The sequence below is a fragment of the Pseudochaenichthys georgianus genome, chromosome 3 (assembly GCF_902827115.2).
Source record: "Pseudochaenichthys georgianus chromosome 3, fPseGeo1.2, whole genome shotgun sequence".
In the NCBI taxonomy this organism is placed as follows: domain Eukaryota; kingdom Metazoa; phylum Chordata; class Actinopteri; order Perciformes; family Channichthyidae; genus Pseudochaenichthys; species Pseudochaenichthys georgianus.
The window spans coordinates 30932282-30950585 of NC_047505.1; the positions used below are offsets into that span (position 1 = coordinate 30932282).

At 42.1% G+C, this 18304-nt stretch overlaps 1 protein-coding gene across 1 annotated transcript; it reads right to left on the minus strand.

Annotated features, from left to right (window-relative positions):
• Nucleotides 1-15905: 15905 nt before the first annotated feature.
• LOC139433605 (general transcription factor II-I repeat domain-containing protein 2B-like) lies at nt 15906-17275 on the minus strand. Its single transcript, XM_071202676.1, has 2 exons — nt 17149-17275; nt 15906-16969 (listed from the first exon to the last, which is right to left on the minus strand). The coding sequence occupies exons 1-2, from the start codon at nt 17273-17275 to the stop codon at nt 15906-15908; spliced, it is 1191 nt and encodes a 396-aa protein (XP_071058777.1).
• Between the last annotated feature and the right edge of the window lie 1029 nt (nt 17276-18304).

Consider the following 18304-nt stretch of genomic DNA (forward strand, 5'->3'; position numbering starts at 1 on the left):
AAAAGCACGAAAAGTAAAGAAAATCAAAACCACCACCGATAAACTATATTAAACTACTAAGAAGTCAATCAAGTCGCTTCAGCTGATTCAAAATGCTGCGGCTCGTGTACTAACCAGAGTTAGGAAAAGGGACCACATTACTCCTATTCTGGCTGCCTTACACTGGCTCCCTATAGAACACAGGATAGAATTTAAAATTCTTCTTCTCGCCTACAAAGCCCTTAATGGGCAGGCGCCATCTTACCTTAAAGAACTCATTATACCCTACTGTCCTACTAGGGCATTGCGTTCCAAGAATGCAGGGTTGTTGGTTGTTCCTAGAATCTTTAAAAGTACAATGGGAGCCAGAGCCTTTTCTTATCAAGCTCCACATTTGTGGAATCAGCTTCCAGTTTGTGTTCGGGCGGCAGACACCCTATCCGTTTTTAAGAGTGCGCTTAAGACCTTCCTTTTTGATAAAGCTTATAGTTAGGGCTGATTAGATTCAGCCCCTAGTTTTGCTGATATAGGCTTAGTTTGTCGGGGGACATCTTACTTCTTCCTTCTCTCTGTCTATACCCGTGTACACTCATGTTCCGATTAACCCAGCTTCCCCAAATGTCTTTCTTTTTGGTGTCTATATACGCTGGGATCCGGAGTCATGGATGATCCTGCGGTCCTGTGTCCTGGATCGCGAGCGCTGGATCTTGAGTCGTGGCTGTGGTCCTGGATCATAGGTCCTGGATGGATATCCTCGTGGATTCATCTTCCTATTATACACACATGCATTTCCAAACATTTGGACTACCTATGTTGCAAATGTATTATCTTTTCAATTTACACACGGCATCTATTGCACGTCTGTCCGTCCTGGGAGAGGGATCCCTCCTCTGTTGCTCTCCCTGAGGTTTCTCCCATTTTTCCCTTTAAACTGGGTTTTCTTTGGAAGTTTTTCCTTGTGCGATGTGAGGGTCTAAGGACAGAGGGTGTCGTATTGTCATACTGATATTCTGTACACACTGTGAAGACCACTGAGACAAATGTAACATTTGTGATATTGGGCTATATAAATAAACATTGATTGATTGATTGATTAAATAAACAGAAAATATAACGAAATAAATCTCGCTCTTCTCTTTCTGTCGCACTCAAAAAACTCCCAGCATGCACCAGAAGAAGAAGAAGAAGAAATACGCTAACGCTACAAAAAGACACAACACTGTTACTCGTTTTATTTCACCTTGCTCTTTGTTTTTTAACGCACAGGCTACCGGCCACCGAAAACGGGGACTTTGCCCGGAAAACGGGGACGTTTTGGTAACCCATCCGACTGTGTTTACAAGCACACACGCTAACATTAAGACTACAAGCTCACTTGGGGTTGAGGCTTGTTTACACTGTGCTTGACCCATACATCTGATCTAAACATAGTAACGTGTATTGGGGAAACTAATTATTTAAAGTTATTTAATAATTGTGACATTTATTGTAGCTACTTTTTGATGGATGAATGATGCTCAAAGTGAGGGGGCAAAGACTACAACTGAGGGGGCAATGCCCCCTTTTGCCCCCTCGTGGCGCCGGGCCCGGCTGTAGTGTTAATAACTGAGACAGGGACAGTGGCAGAGTTACCTCTTCTCATAGTGAACAGTACTTCTTGGATGTGCAATCCCTCAGGTAAGCTGGTGTTCATAATTGGGCTGAACAGCATGACACTAGGCTTGTTTGAGACAAGCAAGACCTGCGCAGACCTGCGCAGACCTGCGCAGACCTGCGCAGACCTGCGCAGTTGCGATCAACGTCTTGCTAGTGCGTTGCATGATGGTTAGTCATTTTGTCCGACTTGCTCTGGAGGCTCGCCCGCAGCCTTGAGAGCGAGGCGAGGCGAGTTGGCGCAGTTGCTCTCCACGAGCTGCGGAAGCGAAATGCTTGATGGGAAACGGCTCGCTGGTATCTCGAGCTGAGCGCTCATTGGTGGTTTTTACCACGTGCTGCTGATGAAACTCTCCAATTGGCTGGCAAAAGTTTGTTGTTGTTTTGTGTCAGTTTTACGTCGCCACATCCATTCCCATTTTTCATCATTGTTCCACAATGTTTATCATCATAAAATTAATATCTATATATTTTATACTATACTGCTTACCGTTTTCATATTTTATATATCTTAGCATATTCATACACACTGTTCATACTGCTCACAGGCTGATATCTAGTGTATTCATAGCCCACTGTTTATTCATCATTCAATTCATTCTATATGTTATTCTGTAGATTGTGTACATTACTTTCCACTTCACTGCTTGTTGCACCTGGTTAGAAGCTAAACTGCATTTCGTTGTCTCAGTACCTGTAATATGTGCAATAACAATAAAGTTTCTCTTTAAGTTAAACCAAATCATTAAAATAAAATCTATTGTAATGTAATAATTTGGTTTAACCTTATTTATTGAATACATCATTTAAAATGGCAAGATTAAATCAATTTCCGCCATTGCAAACCCAGCCAGTCAAGCCGACTCCGAGTCCGAGCTGTCCGACTTAAGACGAGCTTTTTGACACCTCCCCCGGCTGCGATCGGCTACTCTCGTCTACTTTCGAGGCGAGCCGCAATGTGTCTCAAACAAGCCTACTTTTTCACCAGTATAATGTCCATCGATGTCTGACTCTGTTTAAAAAGTTCTTTAAGCTTTGTAGCTTTTCCATCAATCATTTTCAGCCAAGCAGTCAATGGCACCTGCACTGCTGTCTGAAATACTCCACATGTAGAGTTAAAAATCTCCAAAACAAAATCATCAGAGGGGTCCTTCCCCAGCGTTTCCAAATGGCTTGCACGGTAATACCATTGCCCCGATGGTCCGCTTTTAGTTTCTCAGACGGTGCTTGTCAGGACTCTTCTCACTTCTGGCAGCGGGGAAATAACTCTTTCTTCCTCCACATTGAGGGGCGGCGGTGAAATATCTTCTTTGATCTCGCATGCTGTCTGTGTTTCTTTGCTTTTCTTTGCAAATATCTTGTACACCGATGGTTCCACTATGGTTTCTTGATGCACTACTTCTTCCGGTACCGTGGTTGCGTGGAGATCTCTGGAAGACACCAGAGTTAACACAGCCCAATCTATTGAGGTCAGTGTCGCTTTAACACTGCGGGGTCCATACGTTTCTCCATTCTTCAGATTGTAGAAATGCAGTTAATTCGCCATATAGTTGAATACATAACCCCAAACATCGCCATTTTTCAGAGTCCATTCTTCATGAAGTTCTTCGGCTGGAGGCGTCTGAATCTGGCACAGATATTGCATTCGTTTCTTGATTGGCGCTCCGGACTGATGGCTGTACGTTGTCACAGGCGTCTCGCTGATTAAACCCATATCTATGCTTCTCTTGGCCATTTTTCTTTTTTGAAAAGTGCCTTGGTGATTGGAAATGACTGGCCTGTTATTTAGTTTGAGCGTATTTATTTTTCATCTATTTCCATCCCCTTACTTTTAAATGATCTGGTGAGGAGGGCGGGACATGTTATGTTGAGTGGAGGCGGAGCCCTTGTACAAGCTGGAGGCTTCATGGAGTGAAATGGAGCAGAAACACACATTCTTTATGGGTATTATCCCTAGTACAACCTCACACAAACTTAATATTGGTTTTCCTTATAGTGGTGTAAAGTAATTATAAAAAGACAAAAATCATGTTTTTAAAATTGTTTTATTATTTCCCCTCTTCAGAGAGACTTTTCTTATAGTTAGTAAAAAAGTAATTACACATTAGTTCACAGTCGCTACAAATAAAAAAGAGAATATCCTCAGGTATCACTAATAAACAATATTACGACTTTCTCTTGATTGGAGCACCCAACGGATGGCTGTAAGTTGTCACCGGTGTCTCGCTGATTAAACTCATATCAAGACGTCTCTTGGCCATTTTCTCTCGACTTGAAAAATATTGAAGAGTGACCAAAAGACGCTGGCTTTTATTTAGCCAACCTCTAACGGGAGAGGGGTGAGGGGCGGGGAAAGTGTGTGTGTGTGTGTGTGTGTGTGTGTGTGTGTGTGTGTGTGTGTGTGTGTGTGTGTGTGTGTGTGTGTGTGTGTGTGTGTGTGTGTGTGTGTGTGTGTTCCCCCCTCCCCTCGGCCACCACATGGTTTCTCCCCTCATGTCCTGACTTGTCTCAGAATGTTCGCAAAAACAGAGAGGCTGACTTTTTTTAAATATATGGTTTTTTTAGATGCTTTACTTTGATTCATTTCATGTTATTTGCAAGTATTTGTAAGTTACATTCAATACTGTATACAGGATTAGGGGCACAGGAAGTGGTTAGGAGGCGGGACATATATCCTATGCATACTAATTGATTGAAACAACGGCATTTTATTTTTCTCATTTATTTTATTTTATTTTGTAAACCGGAAGCGGGGGCGGGACATCCGGTCAGACGGGGCGGGACTTCCGGTCGAAATGGGCGGGACTTCCGGTCAAATGGGCGGGACATCCGGTCGAAATGGGCGGGGCTTCCGGTCAAAATGGGCGGGGCGACCTGTCACATTCCATGCATACTAATGTGATGAAAGTGGCATTTGTATAACTACTAACTGGCACTAGCAGACTTGCACTAGAAGTCTCTAACCTGCTCAGTTGGAACTCTACTGGTATCCATCCTATAAATGGGATATCTGTTCTATTTGCAGCAAGTCCATTTAGTGGTTCTGGCCCTAAGAGTTCAGCTATAGGTCTGATAGTTAGACCCTCCAGAAAAACGCAGGCAAAAATCCTTGATTATGCGGGCTAAAATCCTTGATTATGCGATTAAACATGCAGGGTTTTTATGTGATTTTATGCGGTGAAATTGCGGGAAGTTGCAAATTATGTGGAAAGTTGCGAAATATGCTAAATATTTTTTTGTTTTAAATATTGGGCTGTCTTATTTATTCTCTCTCACACACAACCTGCCACTAACGTTAAACCCCTTTACTATTCAATTAAACACATTCAATGTTTATTTATTGTAAAAGCAATTGGGCTATTTTAATCACTCTCACACACACACACACACACACACACACACACACACACACACACACACACACACACACACACACACACTTCTCCGCCTCATTCTGTTTTCATTTAGTTGTTCGTTATCTGACCAGCTTCAATCTTGTAGGCTTCTCACCTCGTTTCTTGTAGCCCTCGAAAGGGTTTTGGAGGTTGAAGCCTCGGTAAGTTGTTTGGCTTTCTTGTCCGCAGCAGCAGAAAGTATTTTTTCGAATGGTTGAATGAATCAAAGTGGGTCGTTACCGTCGAATTTCTCTTATGCTCCAACACAGTTGCACAGGGTGCAGAATAGTTTCCCCCCATTTTCGTGCAAGACATCAGGGTACTGCTTTGCCCGGTCTTTAGCAGAAATGTTCGTCGGTAAATGAGATGGATTAGATTTTTTCTGGTGTTTTCTCTCTCGTGTGAGTTCCACACGTTCACTCTACGGTGTTGTTTACCTTCTGTGTTGCGCGAGCTGATGACGTTGCGTCATCATCACTACTTCACTTCAAGCCGAGTTAACTTTTTCTCCCCTCAACTTTGTGTGGAATAATGCGGGGATTATGCGCCCTTTTAAAAATCTGCGCCATTTTGCTGATTATGCGGTAAATTATGCGATCGCATAATCACGTTATTCTGGAGGGTCTAGATAGTGCTGTGTGGCAGGTGTTCAGCTCGCCATTGTTCATTTATTACTGTTGCCTGAGCACGCGTATCCCACAATGCTGTCACCGGTACGTTATCAAAAGTACATTTTACCATTTTACGTTTGCCAATAAGTTTAATAAGTCTTTTATCTTCTTCAGCTGAGAGGTAATTAACTTTGCATGTCTCTGGAAAGTTGTTTTTATGTCTCTTGGTTTCTGCTAAGTGTTCTGTAACTAAACTTACTGCTTTACACAGAGGTTTGTGTTCTGGCCAATGATGCTTCTGACAGGACCTGGAGCGATAAGCTGTACTTGAACAACCTGCACATGTCACAAGTCTCCTGGTTGTAGACAGTTGTTGCAGCGGTGGGACCCTGACGGCTGTTGCTGGAGTACTGCTGGTCCCCCTGCAGCAACCCTCTGAAGTTTCCCTGCGCCTGGCGTGGAGCTCTGCATCCTCTGGATATGTGTCCCAGCTGTCCACACTTGAAGCAGTGGCTACAGTTGACTTCCTCTCCTTTGTCCTGTCAGTCCCTGCACGCTCTTCTCCGGATGCTGTTGTTCCCTGTAGCTTGCCTGTAGTTCTGTGGCCTGCCAGTGCTCATGGAAGCTAACACCATACATTTCATTTCTGCAACCTCAGTTTTAAGCTCTCTTACCAGAGTCTGCATCACAAGCTCTTGTGGAGGTTGGGCTGTCTTTGTCTTCTCCTTGTGTGTGTCTTTAGCATCCTCCTGCAGTATTTTCTGCATGGAGGGGTCAGGTGACTTATTGTTAGTTGTCTGTAGTTCAGCCATTCTGGGTGTTTTGTTTTGGTGGTGTTACGTTTGAGCTTATTTATTCTTTCTGCCTCAAGGCTTCCTGCTTCAATTACTCTTTCAATCAGAGTTTCATCGGTCACCTCCATGTCATCAAGGTATGGCTCAATCTGGTATTTGATGTTGTCACTGAGCAGCCCTGTACCAACTGACCATAGAAACTTCTTATTGAAGCAGTCTATATTTTAGTTCAATAGCTCTGAACAAAAACTCTTGTGCTGATTCTTTCGGCTCCTGGGACATGCTGATACATTTTTGGGACAGATCTGATGTGTCATCTTCGTTGTAATGCCCCTTTAATATTATCTTTAGCTGAGGCAGAGTCAATTCAGTCTTTATTTCTAGCATGTCACGCAGCTTTAAACCAGGGCTAATGGCCCTTATCACAGCCTTGATTACTTCCGACTCACCATGACCCTTGCGAAGCCCGCTCTCCATCTGGTGTATTAGGTTGGTATATGACAGTTTGTCACGCTGCCCTCCTTCACCGATTTGGCCGCAGATGCGGAACTCTCGCCTGATGGTTACCTCTGGCACCTTAGCTGTGAATAGTGTCCCACTAGTGCTGCTGCTGACGCCAGGGGCGGACTGGGACTACAAATCAGCCCGGGACTCTCGACCGGCCCACTTCGGTACCGCCGGCGCAAAATACCGCTAGTAAATTGTCGACGGGGGGTGCTAGTGACTTACTGCAGAGGTAGACATTAAGGGTAAAATGCCACTGGCCTGGCCAGCATTCGTCCAAAAAAAAAATCGACTAACCATGAAGAAAATTAACACATTTGTTGCAATAGACTATTGCAACAAATGTGTTAATTTTCTTCATTATTAGTCGATTCATGCAACATTACTACATGTACTACATCATTTGAATCATCAGTTCTTCCTCATTTTCCTCAATTGTTCATATTTGGTTTATTATAATAATGATATTGTGGTCATTGTTAAAAAATGTCTGCTATGAGTATTATTATAATGCGCTTTCTGCCTTCCTGTCATTAGGAGTTAGACATGTAATGGCTATGTAATTGATTTGATTAGGACCTTCATTATCTTAAACTGCTGGGACATTTCGCCAATACCTTTATATTGTCTACTCTTCACTTACTTGTCAGCATAGGTCGGCATTGATGTACAGAGCCGACAGAAGACCTTGTTTATATTGGCATCATATTGAGAGGTGCAGTGACGCGTCCTAAAACCAGGAAGTAAGCTGCTGGTTCCCTCGACAAAAAGCAATGGGATTTCTCCACAGGGTTTTGGAAAATAGCTGGAAATAAGGTCTGTGCAAAACAAACCTGTTTGATAAATGCACGTTTTGTTCAGCCGGATAATCTCCACATGTCTACCCTACTTTTATAATTTTCGAATCATAAATCTAATCGATAGATCATAAAAGGGTTTTAGGACGCGTTACTGCACCACTAGAAGCCAACTCCATCGATCAAGCTGGCTGAAACTTTCTCTCCCTCTTCTTCTCATACTCCCTGTCACTCTCCTTTAACTCCTCCGGTGACTTTCTTTTATTTGAAGATTGTTTTTTGCCCGGCTACCGCTGGTATTAAAAACATTTTGGCGAATGGTTAGGTGGCGCGATAGTCTGTAGTGAAGGAGCGCGCTCCCGCTCACGGGAGCCTGCTCGCGCTGCGCTCCCAAGCGGCAAACTGTGGGGTAGAGCTGGGACGCCAATACGGAAGTGCCACACACTGCAGTTCATATATTGGCCGATAGGCGATGGCTGCAGAAAGGAGAAATGTCCATAGAACACCATGTTAAAATGCCCAATTTTACAGCAGAAAAAAACATGTTTCTACCCCTGGCTCCATACATTTTATTATCGATATAGTTAGATTCCACCTTCATGATTATGAATCTGTGAGTGAATTGTTTTCTAACGCAACCCTTTTCTTTATATTAGGTCTTAAAGTGTGTGCATAAATGGTGCGCTCCGCAGCAAACAGCTGTTTGCTTTTCACCCAACAATGACAACCGACTCACGAAACGCTATGTTGTAGCGTTGATAAACGAAACAATTTAACTAAATTGCTAGTCAAAATACCAATACCACAGGACATTTTTTTTAAAGCAATATTTGTAGTGGCCCGAGCGGGCAAGTGGAAAGTACGTTATGCCGGGGTGTCTTAATAGTGCTTCCGGGCCAGCGGGCCATTTAATGTCGAGCCCTGCCGGTTACCGGCCGGCCCACATCGTCTGACCACCGGCCCACTTCAATACCGGCCAGTCCGCCCCTGGCTGACGCCATCTGATATGTTTAGTTTTTCACTCAGGACTGCTGCAGCTCCATATATTCATCTCTCATCTCCTTGTCATGGCAGTGCTCGCGCGCTTTTCTGTCTCCGTCTTCCATCAGGCCCTCCATGAAAACTAGCAGCTCTTTAATTACTTTACATCCAAGATGGTCGCAGCGTGAGTAAGCGCCAGAGATGTTCACAAGTCTTTTTTTGCAAGTCCAAGTCAAGTCTCAAGTCTTTGGCCACGAGTCCAAGTCAAGTCTCAAGTCTCTAAAAAAATAAATCATGTCTCTTCTGGTTGTAATAAGCCTTCTATTGTCTGCTGCTATCCAGTCTGTTAAGAATACTGCACAGCTATATCTAAGAAATTTAAAGCATTTGCTGTGTTATTATCACTCCTATATCTATTAGCGTACTGATTAGTTGTTTGTTATATGATGACTTTGAACAGGCTATTGCAATGCAATATGAGGAAAAACATCACACTTTAGCTAAATGCAAACAACTTATAAGCAAAACACTTCAGAATCAGATATCAGTTAACATTACATAGCTGATGCTGAGCTAAACATGTTTGCTAACCGTCCATATGCGTTAATGTGACTGACCTCTCCGGGTAAGTTTTCAAGTGCCTGATGCAATTTGACGTTGTTGCGCCAGCATCCTTGATTTTGATATTGCAGACTTTGCAGTGTGCGCTCCTTTTGTTGGTGCCGCCGGCGTTTTGTTCGAAGTTTTTGTAGTTGAACCTAATTACAAGCGGTACAGCTGCAGGTGTGCCGCCGGTCACCATTGTGTTACTACGAGGTAGTAACAGAGGCGCGCACGTCTGCGTAATGAGCACGGCTAAAGTAACTGGATGGCCTACCTGCCTGTCAGCCTTCCATCTGGGCACAAATTTATCTCGTGCCCTCATTGGTCATGTGCGCGTTCGTGTGTGTTGGAGGAGGCGGGCTCTATAAGGAAGTAGCAGCCTCGAGCAGATTATCTCCGGTTGTGTATTTTCAAATTCTAGCGATCTCGAGCCGGTTTCTCTCAAATGTACCTACCCCACCTTTAATACGCCAAAAATAGAAAACACAATGATTGTTCACGAGTCCCAACACACGAGTCCAAGTCGAGTCTGAAGTATTTTGGTCACGAGTCCAAGTCAAGTCTGAAGTCTCTGTGTGTGCGACTTAAGTGCGACTCGAGTCCGAGTCGCAGACTCGAGTCCCCATCTCTGGTAAGCGCATATCAAGCTTGTCTGTTTGTTGCTGTTAAATTAGCTCTTTAATGCTCATATCATTGATCCACATGATCTGAACCCATGATCATTTGAATAACATAGCAAAGTGGCTCACTACGGTCTCTGGATTATTGTATTTTTTGCATTTGCAACTATGGAGGGAAACATGTCTCTGCAAACTTTGTGGGACGCGATTCAGCAAATCAAGACAGACATGCTGACTCACATTGACTCAAAAATGGATACCATTCAAAGTAGCTTGAGCAGGATACACAATTCCCTGTCTAGTCTGGGAGACCAGGTCAATTTGTTAGAGCAGCGTGTAGGGGCTAATGAGGACAATGTACACGAGTGTGACGCTCGAGTCAAGCAGCTTGAGAAAGACAACTCCTTCCTAATGTCTAAAGTTGATGACTTGGAGAACCGGAGCTGACGTTCTAACCTTCGCTTCGTAGGAATCCAGGAATCCGCTGAAGGCAGTGACATTATCGGCTTCATGTCTCGGCTCATCCCGCAGCTCCTGGGGCCAGATGCCTTCCCTACCCTGCCGATCATTGAGAGGGCACACCGCTCACCGACTGCCAGGCAAAACTCCCGTGCCAGCCCGCGGGCCATCATGATCGAGCTGCTGAACTTCCAGGACAAAGTGAAAATCCTTCGTCTTGCCAGGGAGAAAAAGTCTCTGGACTACAACGGGAAACACATCAGCATATATCCCGATTTCAGTCCTGAGTTTACCAGAAGACGCCGGAGCTTCGATCCAGTCAAACGCAAGCTCCGTGAACTCAACATGAAGTACTTTCTCCTCTACCCGTGCACGCTCTGCGATGTTGTTGATGGTACACAACAACGCTTCTCTACCCACAAAGACGCAGAGGCAGTCTTCATGTCTACCTCAAACTCTCCTGGGTGACGAACATCCCCAGAGATGAGGCTGCTGCTAATGGTAGCATGTTGATCCACGTCGATGATGCAGCTAAGTGACTTTCTCCTCGGTCTCCTCTCTTCTCTTCTCTTGTTTTTAATTTTTCTCATCTTCTCTAAAAACAGAGACCTGTTTACGTGACGTGTCATGACTGCTGAGATGTTGTTGACACTCTCTTTTGTGTTTATTATAACTTAATATAACAGGTGGGCACCCGCCTGGCTCTTTCAGTTGTGTTGTTTGTTTACATTTTACAGTGACTTTGACGTCACTTCTTCTTCTTTGGCACGTTAGAGCCCACTACTATTGCAATACTGCCCCGAGTGGCTTTTATTGTTAAATAATGTTTGTGTTCGGTCGGATGAATTTCTTTGAGCTATGACTTCTTTATCCTCTTCGTAATGCAGACTGAGCTCTGTGTAATTATTTATTATGTTTAAGTTTATTCATGGTAATGCTGGGATTTGGTGTCCAGGGCTGCTGGGCCTTCTTAAAGGTTGTTTTGTGTTTTTCTGTATTTTTATTTTTGTGTTTGAATGTTTTGTATGTCTGTTTTACATTAATGGTTGAATCTAGCAATCTTTACAATCATGAATCGCATGTATGCGTAACAAGTGACAGGAACATTATTTGCTATTATTTCCAGACTGGATGAATTAAAGGGTATACAAATCATTCATTTGAATATCAGGAGCCTATTGCCCAACATTGATTTACTTCGGATATGGGTTGTTCTACATAAACCTAAAATCATCACACTCTCTGAAACTTGGCTTAATAGTAACATTTCCGATAGTGAACTACAAATCACAAATGATTTGCTTTACAGATCTGATAGATGCAGCAGGGGTGGAGGTGTGGCTATGTATGTCTCCTCTGACATTGTGACTGAGCTAATTGCTACTTCTATAGAGCCTCTACATTTTGAATGCATTTTTCTTAAAATTATTTTTCATGAAAATAAATGCTTTAACTATTGGTAGCATCTATAGGCCACCTTCTTCACCTGCAGAGTCTTTTAACCATATAATTGACACTATCAACTCCATTTCCTGCGAAAATGAAATAATCTTGCTTGGTGATTTCAACAAAAATTGGTTGGATAAATCAACTGATAGAGAGAAAAAACTTTTCAGTGGTCTAAATGTTAAACAGCTAATTAATGAGCCAACTCGTATCTCTCTTAGAACCCAATCTCTGCTTGACTGGATACTGGTGTCACACCCTGACAGAATCTTAAAAGCTGGTGTCATGTCGGATTGCTTCAGTGATCATTCAATTGTTTATTGCGTATGGAAAATCAAATTAATTAAACTACCTCCAAAACTAGTCAAAATCAGACAATATAAAAAATGTAATGTTGATTTATTTATTAATGTTGTTGCCCTTAATTGGGACAGATTTCAACTAATACCTTTTGTTCAAGATGCTTGGGATTTTCTGCATAAAGAGCTCACTCATGTCATGAACAAACATGCACCTGTGAGAACGGTTAAGGTCAAAGGTCAACATCTCCCTTGGATCAATTCTGAACTCATCAGTCTCTTTAGGGAAAGGGATAAAGCATGGTCGATATATCGTCATTCAAGAACTATAGCCGATTGGGAAATATACAGGCATCTCCGAAATCTGAGTAAAATCAAAACCCGAAATGCTAAATCGAACTACTATAAAGAATCTCTCACATCGGACTTTAAGAATCCCAAGCAATTTTGGACTAAAATTAAATCTATTTTAAATAAATCAGGTAAACATTCTATTAATAAAATAAGAACTGCTGATACAATAATTCATGACCCATTATCCATTGCCCAAATATTTAATCAGCATTTCGCTAATGTATGTTCCACACTACTATCTGACTCCTATTTTACGACTGGTATTTCTAATAGTAACTCATACTGCAACAGTTCTTTTTCTTTTAAGAAAATTCTACCTCACGAAGTTCATAATGCTATCACAGAATTAAAAGTGGATGGCAGTGCAGGACTCGATGGTATAGAAAACAGGTTCATAAAACTGGCGTCCCATATTCTCATGTACCAACTTGCTGATTTGTTCAACCTGTCTTTGTCCACCTGTGAGTTGCCGACTATTTGGAAATGTGCACGCATCATTCCACTGCATAATGGTGGTGATTTACTTGATACAAATAATTATAGACCAATCTCTATAATCTGCTCTATTTCCAAAGTTTTGGAGAAAATAATTTATAATCAACTGTAACATTATCTCAATACTTATAATATTTTATCTCCGGTTCAATCTGGTTTCAGGCCTAATCACTCCACAACAACTGCCCTACTTAAATTTACGAATGACTTGTACTCTGCTGCAGATGATGGTGAACTCACAGGTGCCATTTTTATTGACTTGACAAAAGCCTTTGATTTCGTTGATCGATATCTGCTCTTGGATAAACTTCACGGCATTGGCCTTTCTAATAATACAGTGTTATGGTTTAACTCGTACCTTCACAGTAGAAAGCAATGTGTGGTTGTTAATGGAAAACAGTCTGACCTGTTGATCCAACAAAAGGGTGTACCCCAAGGATCAACTCTGGGCCCACTTCTGTTCTCTATTTACATAAATGATTTATCTTCTTATCTCATTAATTGTTGTACTCACCTTTATGCTGATGACACTGTCATATATACATCCAAATCAGATTTTTCACAAATTCAGATCTCTCTTCAATCGGATTTGAATATCTTACAGGACTGGCTATCACACAATAAACTACTGCTTAACAAAACAAAATCTTATACCATGGTCTTTGGTACCAGGCAGAAGCTCAAATCCAAACCTAATGTAGTAATAACATGTAAGGATGGCACTTCTCTGCATAAAGTTGATAGCTTTAAATATCTTGGTGTATGGCTAGACTCTGAACTTTCATTTTTAAAGGATGTAATACAAAAAGTCAATTACGGAATCGGTGTTTTACACCGCTCTCGCAATTGTTTTACGCTTAGTGTCAGAAAGAGAATTGCTTCTCAACTTATTCTTCCGATTATGGACTATTGTGATGTTGTCTACCAAAATGCACATAAATCAGATCTTGCTCCACTCAACATAGCCTACAACAGACTATGCATATTTGTTCTTGGTTGTCCTTTTTGTACACATCACTGCACAATGTATAACCAACTTAAATGGCCTTCTTTAAATGTAAGAAGACACATGCATTGGCTTCAGCTGATATTTAAATGCATTTATCTTAACTATCCCCCTTATTTAAAGCAGTATTTTGTACCCTACTCACCAAATCATCAAGTTAGACATTCTGTTCAGATTTATTTCTCTGTCCCCTCTAAAAAAATGTATTGACAGAAGAGCGTTCATGTTCAAAACCCCAACTGACTGGAATACTTTACCTGCTGCTATTAGATCTTTTACATCATTGGGTATGTTTAAACATGCATTATCATCTCACTTTCAACTGGTCTGTACTTGTTATTAATGAAACTGATATTGATGAAACTGATTTGCTTGACTGTCTCAAATTGTAATGATTGTATGCATTGCTTGAATTTTACTTAACAGACTCTATGTGATTTGTCTTGTGTGTCATGTTTTGCATTTTGTCTTTTTGTTTATGTATGTCTGTAAGTTGTTGCTATTGTCGGGACCCCCTTGAAAACGAGATGGTGCATCTCAAGGGGTTTATCCCAATCAATAAAAAAATGCTATATATATATACATGCTTCCTCTGCATCTGCTTTTTCTTCAATTTCATCAATTTTGTTTTCTGCCATTTTAAATAATGTTCGTCTGTTTTTATCAGCAAAAGACTCGTCTTCATCATCTTCCCTATCATGCAGATATGTACAGACCTCCACCATCCGGTCCCGGTTGTGCTGACTCAGAGCAATGGTGGCACTATCTAGGAGAATCTCCAAATCCATATTTTCCACACGGTAAAGTGTTGTCTTTCTTTTCCAGGTTCGTCTCAGGATAAAAGCCCTCTTTTAATCCGTTTAGAGCTAATATCCTGGCTAGCTCGCCAAAATATGTTGCACTCAAGGACTCAAGCGGACATCACTTGTCTTTTCTCACTCGTGGCAACTTTATTAAGATCCAAAAACTCCGTCACAGTTCCCTCAAACACCGAAGAAGAAACGCTCTTCCTCACCTTCACGCCCTCAGGCGGAGCCTTGTGGCGAAAACAGGCAACTACATGCACCAACTAACCCTGCTTCAACAGTAAACATAACATGCAAACATTCATACGTAGTTGGCACAAAGACACTAGACAAATAAACATAACACATCGTAAACTATATCGTCACATATTTCTTGAGATCATTAAGGCTTGCAAGACAGTTTGGTTATTGAATATAAGATCAGCAAGCAAAATGTATTATAATTATGATTGAATCCCCTCATTACTTTCCTATTTATCAGTGGCTCCAGAAGTTTTGAGGTTGCACCAGATGCTTCCAAAGAAACCACCATTGGTAAGCTCTCAAATACCATCTATAGCAGGGGTGGGCAATTATTTTTCCTAGGGGGCCAAATGAGCAACTGAAAATATTTTGGAGGGCCGGGCCAAAATGCCAAACTCAATTATGCATAATATACATTTTATTTCTATATAAAAAGCAGTAAATGGCATTGTTTTGACCGCTGGTTAGAGTGTATGTTATTATTTGGCAATTAAAAGGTGAGGTTAGCTTTCAAAAATATCATTTATTCAAATAGAATTTCCAAAATGATAAACATTTTCAGTCACATTAATAAATAAGGGCATTTTGAGTTTCATATACTATTGAAACAAGGATTTTCTTAGCTTTCTAAAGACATCACATCATCTTTGTAGCCAAAATAAACAAGACATATCACTGAACTGTGTAACTGTGTAAAGAAAAGTGTCCCAGTTTTGTAGCCTTTTTGACTTTACATGCCTATATTAAACATTTAATGTTTTCAGAACTGCGCAAAAAAAAAAAAAAAGAAGATCAAGTGTCCCATTTCACTTATATATTATATTTCCACATTTTAGTGTTCTTCAGTTCTTTTTTTTCATTCAGTGTGAGAAATCCAGTCTCTGTTGAGCTTTAACAAGTCCATCAAAGTCAGGTTGAATGTCTGAGGTGGAGATGCGAAGCACAGCTGACAGATGTTCATCAGTGAGAGAGGATCTGTACCTGGATTTGGTAAACTTCATGACTGAGAATGTCTGTTCACATGTGTAGGTGGATCCAAAGAGAACCAACATCTTCTGAGCATGTCTCCTCATGTTTGGAAAGTTCTCCTCCTTGAGAGCAGAGTAGAACTCTAGCAGTGATGCTGACTTAAAGTGCTCTTTCAGTAGTGAATCAGACTGCAGGTCAATGAGTTCAAGCTGAACCTCAGTGGGTGCACGATCAACACTGCAGGTAAAGGGAGAGAAAACCAGCTGCATTTCATCCTCAACCTTTTTGAAATCTTGAAAACGCCTTGAAAATTCATCATGCAGTGCTCCTAACATGGATGAGTACCTGTGCCGGTGATCAGCTGATGGTTTGACTTCTTTCAGGGTTTTCATGTGTTCGAGATTGTTGCTGCCTAGTTGCCTTGAAATTAATTGCAACGTTGTCATGAAGGCTTTCACATGGCTCTGCATTTCATGAGCAAAAAGGCCCTTGCCCTGCAGTTGTGTGTTCAGTGCATTCATCATTGCAGTCACATCAACAGCAAATGTTAAATCTGCCATCCAGTCCTTATCAGACAGCTCTGGGATGGTTTTGCCTTTCATCTCACAAAACTCTTTTATCTCTGATTTCAGAACCCAAAACCTTTTTAGCACTTTGCCCAGGCTGAGCCATCTGACAGCTGTGTGGTACCTGACATCACCATGTTCGCTCTCTTGCTCCTCCAACAGTGAAACAAACTGCCTGTGCTTTAATGCTCGCGCTCTGATGAAATTAACTGTTGTAGTAACAACATCAACCACATGGCTAAGTTTTAGCACTGACTTGTACAACGCTTGCTGATGAATAATACAATGTATAAACACCAATGTCTGCTCTGCGTTGAGTTCACTCACTTTATCTTGCATTCTTTTCAAAAGCCCAACATTTTTCCCTGTCAAATTCGGACATCGTTTACCTCGGTGAACAGATCACTCCCCGTTGTGGTTCCTTTCATTGGCCGCATTGCTGCCAGCTCCTCCGTAAGCTTGAAGTCGCGCGTTATCCCCCGGAGATATATGAGCAGCTGGGCTGTGTCACGGACGTCACAGCTCTCATCCAAAACCAAAGAAAAAAAGTCGAAGCTTCCCACTTCACTTTGCAGCTGAAACTCCAGATTCTCTGCGATGTCCTCCACCCTTCTCGTCACGGTGCGGCGGGACAGCGGGATGTTTTCAAACGGTTCTTTTTTCTCTGGCCATAGCAGTGCTGCAGACTCGACCATGCACTATTTTCTGCATGCAGCTTTGTAAAACAGCCTTGTTGTTTTTCTAGCTTTGCTAGTAAATCCGTTGATGTCCTCGCTCGTTCGGCATCAGTCAAGTTTTTGTATTTCGCGGCATGTTTCGTCTCGTAATGCCGTTTCAAATTGTACTCTTTAAACACGGCGACATGCTCCCCACAAACCAAACACACAGGTTTACCCTTGACTTCAGTAAAGAAAAAATTAGTAGTCCATATTTGTTTGAAAGTTATGCTTTCGGCATCCACTTTCCTCTTTTTGGCATGAGCCGACATTTTCGCATTTTTCAGAGGTGACAAGGAAGGTAGACACGCATTTCACGTGCACAGTTGACGTGCACGATTGCGTGCACTGTGAGAATAAATGGGCTTCAAAATAAAAGCAATGCGGTTTTAGTCCACCCATAAGATAATTAGAAAATATGTTTTATTTTCTAATTATCATGTAATCTTTCGCGGGCCGGTCAGAATCATCCCGCGAGCCGTATTTGGCCCGCGGGCCGTACAATGCCCAGGTCTGATCTATATGGTCAAATCATACGTTAATGAACTAAACCCATTGGGGAACTCTAAAGCCAAAACTATAGGTTACTTACGCAACCCCAGTGTTCAGAGTAACATGAAGTGAGATGTCTCACTATGGGATGCGCCTCATCGCGGAGCAAACAGAAGCATCAATCTCATTACGCCAATCCTGATTGGCTGGTGATCTTGGCGTCAACGTGAGGGGAAATCACCCCCTATAAGTAGCCTGCGCCACGACGCATGCGTCATTCAAAATAAGCACCTCTTCACAACAGATCCTGCTGCTGCTCCCCGGAGGAAACCAGCTGCGGAGGAAATGCCTCAATGTCAATTGGGGTACACGAACCAACCACCTTTGGTGTAAAGGCAGGGTTGGGTTTCGACAACACTCTCGTTTGCCCTGGGGCGAACTGAGTGCATGAGGGATGTACATGGATATCGCTGACCCGCTTGGCGGATGCCAGGGCCAGTAACAGCACTGTCTTGA